The sequence below is a fragment of the Carassius carassius genome, chromosome 11 (genome assembly GCF_963082965.1).
Source record: "Carassius carassius chromosome 11, fCarCar2.1, whole genome shotgun sequence".
Lineage (NCBI taxonomy): Eukaryota > Metazoa > Chordata > Actinopteri > Cypriniformes > Cyprinidae > Carassius > Carassius carassius.
In genome coordinates, this window is record NC_081765.1 from 33937345 (window position 1) to 33950588 (window position 13244).

At 36.6% G+C, this 13244-nt stretch overlaps 1 protein-coding gene across 1 annotated transcript in view; it reads left to right on the forward strand.

The window, feature by feature from the left end:
• Nucleotides 1-1440: 1440 nt before the first annotated feature.
• Nucleotides 1441-13244, forward strand: part of LOC132153235 (anosmin-1-like) — a 59923-nt gene continuing 48119 nt past the window's right edge. The window contains exons 1-2 of the mRNA XM_059562613.1: nt 1441-1654; nt 8047-8094. Of these exons, the coding sequence (XP_059418596.1) occupies nt 1487-1654; nt 8047-8094 (216 nt within the window). The 5' untranslated portion in view covers nt 1441-1486. The remainder of the gene's footprint in view (nt 1655-8046; nt 8095-13244) is intronic.

Here is a 13244-nt window from a genome sequence, read left to right on the forward strand (position 1 = left end):
TTTATGACCTCAAGGTTAGATTATTGTAATGCTTTATTGGGTGGTTGTTCTGCACGCTTAGTAAACAAACTACAGCTAGTCCAAAATGCAGCAGCAAGAGTTCTTACTAGAACCAGGAAGTATGACCATATTAGCCCGGTCCTGTCAACACTGCACTGGCTCCCTATCAAGCATCGCATAGATTTTAAAATATTGCTTATTACTTATAAAGCCCTGAATGGTTTAGTGCCTCAGTATTTGAATGAGCTCCTTTTACATTATAATCCTCTACATCCGCTACGTTCTCAAAACTCAGGCAATTTGATAATACCTAGAATATCAAAATCAACTGCGGGCGGCAGATCCTTTTCCTATTTGGCGCCTAAACTCTGGAATAACCTACCTAACATTGTTCGGGAGGCAGACACACTCTTGCAGTTTAAATCTAGATTAAAGACCCATCTCTTTAACCTGGATGTCCGTGATCTTCGGGCCCTTAGAGGGCACTGCATCACATACAGGTATGCTACTGTAATGGAACCTGGCTTGCTTAGTTGGGGACACTTCATCTACAGCGATATCGTTGACTTGATTGAAAAATAAATGCACAGACACTATATAAACTGAACAGAGATGACATCACTGAATTCAATGATGAACTGCCTTTAACTATCATTTTGCATTATTGACACTGTTTTCCTAATGAATGTTGTTCAGTTGCTTTGACACAATTTATTTGGTTTAAAGCGCTATATAAATAAAGGTGACTTGACTTGACTGAAAATACAGCTGCATATCACAGAAATAAATTACACTTTAACATATATTTAAATAGAAAACCATTATTTTAAATTGCAATAATATTTCACAATATTGTTTTTTTCTGTATATCTGATCAAATAAAGGCATCATCATCATTTTCACAGTTTCAGGCGAGACGGTAAACAGGGTAAAAATGTTAACTAACAGATATCAACATACTTCATTAGCTGATTAATGTTTCTGTATGACAAGTTTTCTAAAATGTTATTCTTCAGTATGAAAATGAGGCATTATCTAATTATATATGCACTATTTTGTACCTCCAGAACAGAAATCTACACCATGGAGGTTCAAAATTCTAGCATTATTTCGTTGTCATATTAGTGTTAAAGGCTTTTCCAGAGGGGTTTTGGATTTCTCCTTTTCAGTGTTAAATGCATTGTATATAATGGTATTATATAGGTTTCAGAATATAGACAGGAAAAAGAAAACTTAAAAAAATGAAACAGTGTATTCTGGATGGTTTGAAAGAAGAGAATTTGAGCAGTGCAGGAAAAAGCAGAACTTTCTCAGTCCTCCCATCTGAAGTTCGTCGCTCTCACCCCCGCGCGCGTCTACCTGCGTCTGGAGAGGCGAGCTACGCGCAATGACGCGCGCTGACTCCGCCCCGCCGCAGCGTCAAACTCTCTACAGCTGCCGCGCCGCGGGAGCCGCGCACAGTCCATGCGGACCACAACACTTCGCGATGCTCGCGCTGACGCTGTGGATTCTAGCGCTGCTGTGGAGCGCCGTGCGCGCCGATGCGAGGAAACCAGACGAGTTCTTTAGCGGCAGTGTTTATCGCGCGAGGTGCGCGTCGCGGTGCCTCAGCCTGCACACCATTCGGATTTCTGCCGCTTTGAAGCATTTCCAGGTGCGTCCGAATGTGACATTCTATCAGACTAGAGTTTCAGTGGAAAACTCTACAACTTTGTCTCTGGTTACTATCTTGGCATTTAGATCCCTATGCTTTTGTTATTACGATTATGACTAGAACAATGCTATTGTTATTTTACACTATTTAAATTCATTTTAATATTTAAAAACGTTTTATCATACATTGTGTAACATTGTTTAACATACAAACTGTGAGTTTATTTTGAGCCTGACGCATTGATGATGATCTTGTTGCTCATTAGATATCGGCTGTTTAAACAGCTTTATCGGTCCGTCGATAATTATGATTAGAGTTATTTAATTTAGCTTAGAAATGGTGAGGGACTTGTTAGGAGTTTTCAGCTCTGAACTCTCTTCTGTTCTGTTCTGTTCTGGTTTAAAGAACCAATTCATATTCACATCAAACAGACTGCACACTTAATTTATGTGTAAAGTTACTTGTGGTTCTAGTTAGTTCTTTACAACTAAAACATCTGATGGTTGTAATAAATATTTTATATTTTCTTAAAGAAAATGTAACATATTTAATACTTATTATTTAAGCACATTTCCCTTGCAAAATTATATATGTATTTTCTAAAATATTTTTTTATGTTTTATTTATTTATTTATTTATTTATTGCAGTTATCTGGACTGGGCAGGATAAAAACGTTTAAAATGTTTTTTTATTTAATGAGATTTAAGTACATTTCCATCCTATATTCTAATTGTAATTTGAAAAAAAAAAGAAAGAAATGTCTCACAAATTCTTATGAATGTAATGTGAAAAAATATATTTTTTATTACTTATAAATAAACTTTTTTGCTGTAATGAGAACTGTAAATGGGCTATACCTCATACATGACTCTTGATCAAGTCTGTAAATTACTGCACAAAGTCATTTGTTTGTCAGTCTTCAACTTATCTCATAATATATAGTCTACTTGAGCAGTAGCAAACATGCTGCATTTTTGTATTTGTTGGCTGACTTTTAATCTCTAGTGTATGAGAACATGCAGTAAAACTGTGATTCCTTTTTAGAAAGTGAAGGCTTTGTGTTTCTCTTATGCTCTTGTCTTGTCAAAAGTCATGCATCTACACAGTATTAGTTTCCTCAGAGCTCAGCGAAAGGCTCTTCTCCTTCGAATGTTTCCTCACTGCTTGCATCTGAATGCAGACGAGTGCATTCAAGGTTACTGCATGCATCTGATGAGTGAAACTTCCTCTGCAACCCAAACAAGCTGACATGCATCCAAGGAGAAATGCAGTCGTGACAGTTTATGATGTTGCCATTTGGCAGGGATGAATTAAAGCTACAGCTGTTAATGACTAGAGGGGAACATCTTTCTTAACATCAAAAGGGACGTATGGAGAAAGCTAGCGAAGTCTTTTGTCTGCGCAGGAAGTGCAGTGACAGGCTGAGCTTGATAAAGGGCTGCTTGAACTGGCTGGGAGCTCCAGGAATAGAAAGCAATTGTTGTTGGTGCTCCACAAAGAGTGTCCGGAGGCCTTGAGTGTGTGTGTGTGTGTGTGTGTGTGTGTGTGTGTGTGTTCACAGGTCTTTCATGTGAAAATGGGAGGTCTGGTCAGCTGCAAAAACATGCAGCCCCTTCTGAAGTCTCCAGCTGACCAAATGCCAGTGTCACACGCCACATCTGCTGGAGGTGAAGCACCAGTCACTCAGATAAACCATCCTTCAGAGCCATCAGAGCTGACCAGAGAACGAACAGAACCCACTGCAGGCAGAGCTGGCCAAGCCACTAAGCGACCCTTGCAATTGCAAAGGGCCCCGTAGCCAGCAGAGGGCCCCCTAGAGTCACTCTAAAAATAATTGTTTCTGCAAGTATTCTCGTAAACACAGTCGGTTATGTTTTAAGTGAACGTATACAGTGGCCTGCTGCTCAGAGAAATTCGCTGTACCGGATAAATCTGTCTCTCTCTCTCTCTCTCTCTGTAACATAGACGACGTTAAAGGGGGTGTGTTTCAAGATACGCAATGGAGTAGACCAAACTAAACAGGGAGGGAGGGCAAAACATTCATGCAAACAAAACATACCGGCCACGGCCACGGCCACGCGATCGACTCACTCATCCAGATGGCCAGTCCGCCCCTGAGCGCAACTGCCCGAGCGCTTTGGAAAGAAAGTGTGTGTGTGTGTGTGTGTGAACTCACTGGGCGCGTTGACACCATAGACAGTAGAAGAAATGGACACAGCGACCCCATTGGATTCAATGGAGACAAGTGAAGTCGTTATCTCTTTATTCCTGGGACAACTTTGCCATCGGAAAGGGTGTGTCTGCCACGGGCTGTCCACAGGCTGCGCTCCAGACTGACCACACATCGTGGCATGTTACATTTCTTAAGTAAAAATTGAAAAAAGAAATTATCGCGGCTAAAAAAAAATATCGAGCTCATTTTTTTATAGTGCGATTAATTGATTTATCGACTATGGCGAAAGGCCTACTATTAACATCATTAAATTAAAGTTTACGGAAACTCGTTTTTCCTCGTCAATCATTCTCCATTCATAAACATTGTTCAAAAAGGGCGCGTCTCGTGCATGGTACAACTCTCTCCAATATATCATAAGATATATTTACATTATAATGATTGATCTCTAGATAAAAGGCTGTGGATTTGCATAAAATGACTTTATTTTGTGTATTTGTATTTTATGTTTGTTGTTTTTAAACGACTCGCTACCGTCTGCCTGTTAGATCACACACATCACAAAGACTATGAATCGGCATCAAACGCACAATAACTGAAATTTAAAACTGTGAAGAAACAAATGATCAATAAACTGTTGGACAGATATACATTAGGATTTGTGCGCTCGACATTTCTTCGCTTTGTGCCGTGAACTTTTAAATGCCCACTTGAGCAGCGCAGCGCTGCACACTGACTCCATGTTGCTTTGAGCACATCATTCTGCACAAATATGGATTTTAATAGTTCTATTGAAATATTACCTAATTCTTATTATTGTTACTATTAATCTTGTTTGTGGTGTTTTAGATGTTATTGTTAATTTTGTTTATTTGAAAAATTCAAACATTTAAATGTTCTATTTATTATTATATATAATATTTTATTTAAATGTTATTCTATTTGCTCGATTTCATTTAAATTATATATAGGCTGTTGTTTGTGCCTCTTGTGCCTCGTGTGTTCGTTGCACTGCACTGCCATTCAGCTCAGTGGTATCATAATTTTCCTTTTAGACATCAAACATGGAAGTCAACTCAAGAACTCAAGGTCTTTTATTGTCATTCTGTACATGTTGCCACATAAGAACAAAATACTTACTCAGGACCAGCAGCGTAAAAAAGATAATTAACATACAGCATACATAGAATAATTTAAACATAATTTAATAGAGTAAAAAATAACATAGTAGATATAATATGTACAGTATAGTTATAAGGTAGTCATTGCTTTTCTTTAGGCCTTACTTAAAACGGTCAAAGGGGCCTCCAACCGAATTTTGCTTAGGGCCCCCAAAGGTCTAGGGCCGGCTCTGACTGCAGGAAACAGAGAGTCTGACTGTACAGGAATGATTCCGAAAAACTTGGGAATAAATGCATTTTAGGGTCTAGGAAAATGGAAAAGAAAGAAACGTTCTGTAGATTTTTTGATGAATAATTAGTGCTATCTATCTATCTATCTATCTATCTATCTATCTATCTATCTGTCTGTCTGTCTGTCTGTCTGTCTGTCTGTCTGTCTGTCTGTCTATCCTTCAATCGTTGATAGTTATTGTTCTATCTATCTCTCCATCTATTTATCTGTCTGTCTCTCACTATATAATTCTATCTTTACTGAAAATACAGGATTCTTTTATTTAAACCGGCGAATAAACAGGATGTTCTGGAATTCTGAAAAAATAAATAAAAAGGCAAAACAAAATAATGTTCTGACCTATTACTTTTAGGCAGCTAATTAGTGATATTTGGCCGTTTAGAGGAACGAGACACTCTTAAGAACATCTTGACTCGTGCCGGAGAACTTGAACATCAGGTTTGTTTTTGTGCCGCTCACATAATTCAGAAGCTTGTATGATTTGTAATGAATCAGTTTGTTCATTCAAGCTGCTTTTGACACTTAAGTTTATGTCCCAAAGGGTCATCAAAGCTTTCTGGAGTCTTTATTGTCTTATTTGAGAGTATTTATTTTTTGGAGATAGGGTAAGAGACACAGGGAAACACCTGGCAGTAAATCCAGTGTCTGTGAGGTGAAAGGCCTCTGCAAAGGTGTGTCAGAGAGTCCTGCGAGCGCGTCTGACATCATAAAAGTGATTTTAAATAAAGCCCTTCGTTCCCTCCTTTCAGTTCGAGGGACACATGTTCTGATCCAAACTTTGGGCTAAGAAATCGTGCCGTGTCCCCTCGTCAAGGGCCTTTGATATGAAACAACTTGGGAAGGGTCTCAAACCACAGCAGCTCTTATGTGTGTGGGTTTCATTAGCAGAGACATGAATGGAGTCTTGTGGCGATTCACACACTCAGAAACATCCACTAACCTTGAGATTCAGTGCTCGATTACCACTGTTTATAATCGGTGTTGGTGCAATCTTCTGCTCTTTGGCCGGTGTGAGTGTGTGGTGTGTTACGATTGAACTTATCGGAGTAATAATGGCTCTTTAAACAACCCAAGAGTGCATTATTTCCATTTTACAGCCCGTTTATCTCTGGAATGTGACATCTGTAGATGTTTAGCGTCTTATGAAATGCTGATAAAACCGTCATCTTTCCCAATCCTGGCAAAAATGTCTCATCTCAAGTGGTTTTGCTTTTCTTGTAAGGATACAGATGCATTGTGTGCTTTCTGTTGAAAACACAGAAAAAGTACAAAATAAACAAATGAACAGTAAAATACATTAAAAAAAATAGAATAAATACAACTACATTTAAATGAATAAGAAATAAAAATAATATTTGTTATTAATTAAGAATTAATTAATTAAGAATTAATGTTTATACAGATGTTTAAATAAATAATACTTCTAATAGTGGAGTGGAACATAGTATAATGGGTTGAAAAATATTATAATTAACTTGAAAAAGAAACTAAATGATGTTTTAAAGAATATTTAGATATATTTATAATTCTAATATTTCACAGATTAAATTGGGTCTAAAAGTTTGAAAACCCATCTATCCATTCATCCATCATTCTATAATCTATCTGTCCATCCATCCATCCATCATTCTATAATCTATCCGTCCATCCATCCATCCTTCATTCTATAATCCATCCATCCATCCATCCATCCTTCATTCTATAATCTATCCATCCATCCATCCATCCTTCATTCTATAATCTATCCGTCCATCCATCCATCCATCCATCCATCATTCTATAATCTATCCGTCCATCCATCCATCCATCCATCCATCCATCCATCATTCTAATCCATCCATCCATCAATCCATCCATCATTCTAATCTATCCGTCCATCCATCCATCCTTCATTCTATAATCTATCCGTCCATCCATCCTTCATTCTATAATCTGTCCATCCATCCATCCATCCATCCATCTAGTGTTGTAAAAAGACCCGGTGGTACAGAGTACCCCGTTAACCCGCTGTCTGAAAGGTGCGCAGATGCCAACATGTAGGCAGCTCATTATGTTATGAATATGTTTAAATGTTTAAACATATGTTTAAAACCTCTGTAGTTTATGAGCTGCAGCTAATAATGTTTGATTTACAGTCATATAAAGATGATTTAATTATCACATCTGTAGCAGATCCTGCAGAGCTACTGATTACAAATTAAAGCATCACAAACGTCTCTCGAGAATGCACATGTTCCGCATGTGAGTGTTGGCTATTGTCTCTTCCTCTCTTTGAAGCCGTTGACCATTATCCTTGACATTGAGTGCACAACATGGTGGGGGTGGGGGTGGGGGGGGTGGGTTATTGGAAAAGTTATTTTCCAAGGTTTCACAGGGAATTTCCATTGGATTACATTGTTCCAGATTCCTTTGAATTTGACATTGAATTTAAGCAAACTTTTGGTTTACAGACCCGTGAAGTTTTTTTCCCTTCAGATGCTTGTGGAAAAACACGTTTAGTCCGTTTTTTGAATGATGGTGCAAATTATTTTTTTTAATCTGTGTTTTGAATCGATTAATTTAAACAAACAGTTTAAAGGAACATTTTAAGTCAGTCATGCTTTTTTCTGAGTGATGGTGCAAATTAATTTTCGAATCAGTGTTCTGAATCAATTCACTGAAATTAACAGTTTGAACTGATTTACAAAAATCAAACTTGCTAATTCTTGTACTTTTTCTTCTCTGTTCATTTACTTCTGGTTGGAGTGAATGTTTCTTATTTGAAGTGATATTCATGGTTTCATGATGTCTCCCCTCTCTTTTCAGAGCAATGGATCATTGGTTTGGTGTCAGAATCACAAGCAGTGCTCAAAGGTAAAACTGTGAATCTTATTGAAATCATCAAACAAACAAACAAACAAAATGCCTACATCACCAGAAGAAAGTGATAATGACAGAAACAGATGTGTAAATGTGATGCATACTCTCCAGTTTACTATGGTAACGATGATATTGAGTCTCTGTCGGGGTCTGACGGTACAGACGTGTCCTGTGTTGAATCATTACACAGTCACAGGATGAGCTGATATATGACGCTAGCTCACACAACACTGGTTATACAGAGACGCCGACAGAACGATTCATTCTAAAGGTATGAAATGATGAAGGCAGTGCAGACGATGAGCAACAGTCTGGAGGAGAGAAAGAAAGGGCTCTGTTTCTCACTTTATGGCCTCATTTATACTTTGGTTGGTATGTGTTTGATAGTATCTGTGTGTTGCATTGATAGTTTCGCTACAACAAACCTTATCGAAGTTCATTTTGAGACACTTTTGCATTTTACTTGTTTGCAGAATTTTTGATAAGGTATGACACAGGAATTTTAAGTTTTAAAAAGTATAGTATTTAGACATCTCATTATTTCAATGCAAAAAAAAAACAAAAAAACAACAACAACAACAAAAAAAACAGTGGAATTTATATAAAAATTATACATGTTACTGCAATGCAATATTTTTTTTTTAAATGTTAAAAAGTATGTCATAACTGCAATGCAAGAAAAATAGTGATAATTGATTGACCTTAATTGCTCAATACAATCAGAGTTTGATAATATCTGTGTTGCATTGATAGTTTAGGAGCAGCAACTCCTTAAAATGTTTACTGTTTTTTAACAAGGTTATTTATTTAATAAACAATTGCTATTTTCTCACCAATTGCCATGTATTTGAAGTTTTCTATGGCATTGTAGTGAAATCGCATCACGCTGGTGTTTAGAATAATTTGAGTACAGTTCAGCCAAGAAGAATAATAATAACAAGGCAAAACTAAAATTTAATTTTGCTTCATACATTTATTTTTTTTCATTAATTAATGAGGATGTCAAAGGGCTTCAAAGAGGAGATACACTGTTCTTTAAAGGCAAAGCCGCTTTGTTTTTGTGTTCAAATGCAACAAAAGACCTGCTCTTTTCCTTTCCATGGACTTGGCCAGTGTTGGATCCTGGCAACGGTGCTGTCCCCAGTCATTCATCAAGAGCTGCTGTGTTAAAGACAGATTTGGCTGTTTGCGTGTCTGAGCATTGGGCGTTCCCATTACAACTGGCCCTCTTCATCTCTGAGAGTCTGAAAACTCTTGATGCCTGTGAGGAGATCATGCCATGCTTGGACTCTGTGTGTTTCTTTTGCTAGTGATCTGTCAGGTCTGCTTCAGAATCATGCTTGTTGTAATGGTAATTAGTAATGCATATGTTGTCGTTCTCTCAGTGGGACGGGCCATGGAGTGAGTTCAGTCTGTGCTAATTTTATGTGTACACATGAATCAGATGGATGCCTTTGCCTGTTGCTTCATGTTTCTTTGTTTCATGTCTTAAGAAGTATAGTTGACTTTTTAAAATGTGTTCTTTGCCATTATAATCAATCATCTAGCTGTTTTTGAATGCAAGAAACGGGGTTGATCACACTTTGTAATTGAATTGAGAAGGTCTAAAATTCCAGTTCAGTTTCCTAATTTTGAACTGATATGGTAAACAGTTGAAGAACAGCCGTTACAGTTTTAGGAATTTAAGAAAATAAATGAATAGAAATACATTTTAATTTGAAAAACAACAAAAACAAAATTAGAATGTTTTGAAAAGTCTTGAAAGTATTGAAAAAAGTTTAAAAAGCTTTTAAAGTATGTTGGATGGATGGTTGGTTGGTTGGATTGTTGGATAGATGGATAGATGGAGGTTTGGATGGATATTTGGATGGTTGGATGGATGAATGGATAGATTAATATTTGGATGGTTGGATGGATGAATATTTGGATGGTAAAATGAATGGATGGGTCATTGAATGGATGGTTGGATAGATGGATAGATGTATGGGTAAATGGATAGATGGATATTTGGATGGTTGGATAGATGGATGGTTGGATGGATTTTTGTATAGATAGATAGATAGATAGATAGATAGATCTATCTGATTGTTGCTTTCTGATTGATTGTCATTTCTGAATTCTTGTGAGATCCTGACCGCTAATGTATAGCTCAATGTGAACGTTGAGGAAAGGTTTCTTTGCCTCCATTGGTTCTCTATCATTTATAAGAGGCTCAACTATTTATACACCCCTAAACTAAAGAAATATATGTCCTTTTTGTTTAGTAATAAACTTGGAGATGTATGGCCATTCTACGATTTTTCAGCATCGACCATTTAAAAAAAAAAGTTACTAATGTGAAAGTTACTAATTCTTGAATTTTTAAACCAGCATTCAACCAATTTGTAGCTTGGCTATTTCTCTTAGAGATGTTAATGATGTGTATTGTCAGTCCTGGTTTGTGGAGTTTGTGTGCTCACACACCTCTTAATGAAGTGATCTGTTTGCAAAGTCCTCACAATAACAAGCCAGACCCACGCTTGGCTGATTATATAGGGCATCCCGGTAGATTGTCCCATACAGTGTGTGTGTGTTTTATGTTTGTGAAAAGCTCCGTTCAGCCCGTTTAGTCTGAGCCACCGTAGATGCCAAACAAAAGCAAAGACAGTAATGTTTTCGACAGCCACCCGCTGCCTCCGCAAATGCACTGAATGATGCGGTTTCTGTCCATTAGAAAGGCTCATTCTGGTGTCGCTCTTCCAACAAAAGTGAAGCAAAGGTAGGTTAATTATTTCAACAATGTTGAAATGACCTCTCAGATCCATCAGCACATTGGAGAAGGACAGTGTTGGCATCCCTGCGAAATGTCCAGTGCCCCGTTGTTATGATAATTAACCCCACTGCCCTGTTGCCAGATAGAAGGGAGAAGGCAATTGTGACTATTAGAGCTTCATTAGCATGCCACAGCAGCACTATCACCCTTCATTCACAGCCACCTCGGCCTTTTGTGTCTCCTTTCTTTATCTTTCGTGTGAGCACTTCTTCTGGAGTGAAAGAAAGCTCTGCCTTTACATGCCAAGACAGTTTGACAACTTCTGGGTGCTTGTTCAAGTGAAAGGGGAAAATACAAGGAGCTGAAAAGCAGTATCAGTTGCTCACAAGGGTCGGACATCCAAAGACCCCCAAAAATTGAATTGATTTGCTTTGCAAATAAGAGTAACTCTCAGAAATAGACTTTCACAAGTTTATAATTTGGGCTGCACTGGTCTTTTTTTGTTGTTGAAATAGTTCATACAAAAATTTAAATTTGCTGAAAATTTACTCACCCTCAGGCCATCCAAGATTTGGATGAGTTTGTTTCTTCACCAGGTTTGTAGAAATAGCACTGCATCAGTGTCTCATCAATGGATGCTCTGCAGTGAATGGGTGCCGTCAGAATGAGAGTCCAAACAGCTGATAAAAACATCACAATAATCCACAGCACTCCAGTCCATCAGTTAACATCTGGAAAAGACAAAAGATGAAATAAATCCAACATGTTTTTAACTTAAATATGAGTCTATAATCCATAATAACACTTCCTTCAGTGAAAATGTGTTTTGGTCTGAAGCTCTAAACAAATATGTGGCTGGATTTTGATGTGAGAGACAACATGTGCACTTTTTCACTGTAGGAAGTGCTATTATGGATTAAAAACATCTTAATGCTGGATTAGTTTAAGCTTTTGTCTTCTCCAGATGTTAACTGATGGACTGGAATATTCATTACTAAATGAATATTCATCATTGATAATATAGAGAATTTTAATAGTCTTTGTTTGTATATGATAGTCTATTTGTATATTTTATTTTTGTTCTCATTCTGTTTTCATTTTAATTTTTAATTAAAGTTATCACTGAATCAGTCAGATAATCACTTATTTTGATGTGTTTAATTATTTGTATTTCTTTTATATATATTTTTTTGTTCATTAGATTTATGACTAATTATTGGCAGCGATGCTTAAAATAATCATTTACCGAATCAATTAACCAGAACTGGATTAATAATTACTTACGATTCCCATCCCTATTTGATTAATAAACATACATGTGGTGCTTCTAGCTTCATTAAACCTCTAAAAGATGGTAAATGGCGAAAATAAATATAAATATATGTGATTACTATTTGGTGTTTAATGCAGCATCTGTTTTTTAGCAAGTGCAAGTGTGGAAATAACTATTTGTGAATATTTGTGACACTGGTAATTGTATTGCATTGAGAGTATTATTATCACTTTTAACTAGTAATTTTTACTTGTTCATACTTGGGTAAAGGATGCCATCGAGCAGATCTATAATATACAGTATACTGTCTTTGTTGTTTTCTTAATTTCGATTTGGTTGTAATTGCAGCTGTTATTTATCATGATTATTTACAAAAAAAAACAAAAAACACCCCCCTCCCACAAAAAAAAAAAAAAAAGTTCATTGTTATAAATAAACTGATAGATTTTCTTAATATGTAAACTGGATTTTCTTTTAAGAGATTTTTTTGTCTTTTTAATTTTAGTCAGGGTCATTAGTTAACTTAAACTAAAATTTTAATTAATTAGAAAATCATTAAAAGAAAGAAAAAAAAATATCACTTAAAAAAAAAAAAAAAAACGTTCATGAAATGAAATTATAATAATAAAAAACACTAAACCTGAAATATAAAATATAAAAAAGAAAGAAAACCCCTACTAAAAATGACAAAAAAACACAACAAAATGACTGAAATAAAAGATTGATGGAAAATATGTGATTAATTGGTTTTAATTAATTGACAGCACTATGATATTCGCAGTTTACTTTCTGTTACATCACCAGTGAAGTCTTTATGAATATATCTCCCTTGCTCTGATGGTTAGTTTTCTGTTTCTCTTTGTAAACCACACAAATATTCATCCTGCTGCCCCAGTTTACATAAACGACCAAATCAGTGGCTTTATTAGCTTCCTAATATCAGTATCCCACTGTGTGTGTGTCCGTTTGTGTGAGTATGTTTGTCGAAATGAGTGTGTGTTTGTGTGAGAGGTCAGGCTCAGCATGAGTCTCTCTGATGGGACGCGGCTGTTAAGTTAGTTGGGTTTGTCTGCTGTCTGCTCGTTTCTCTTCATTGTGGGTGGCAGAAGCGCAGTGTTA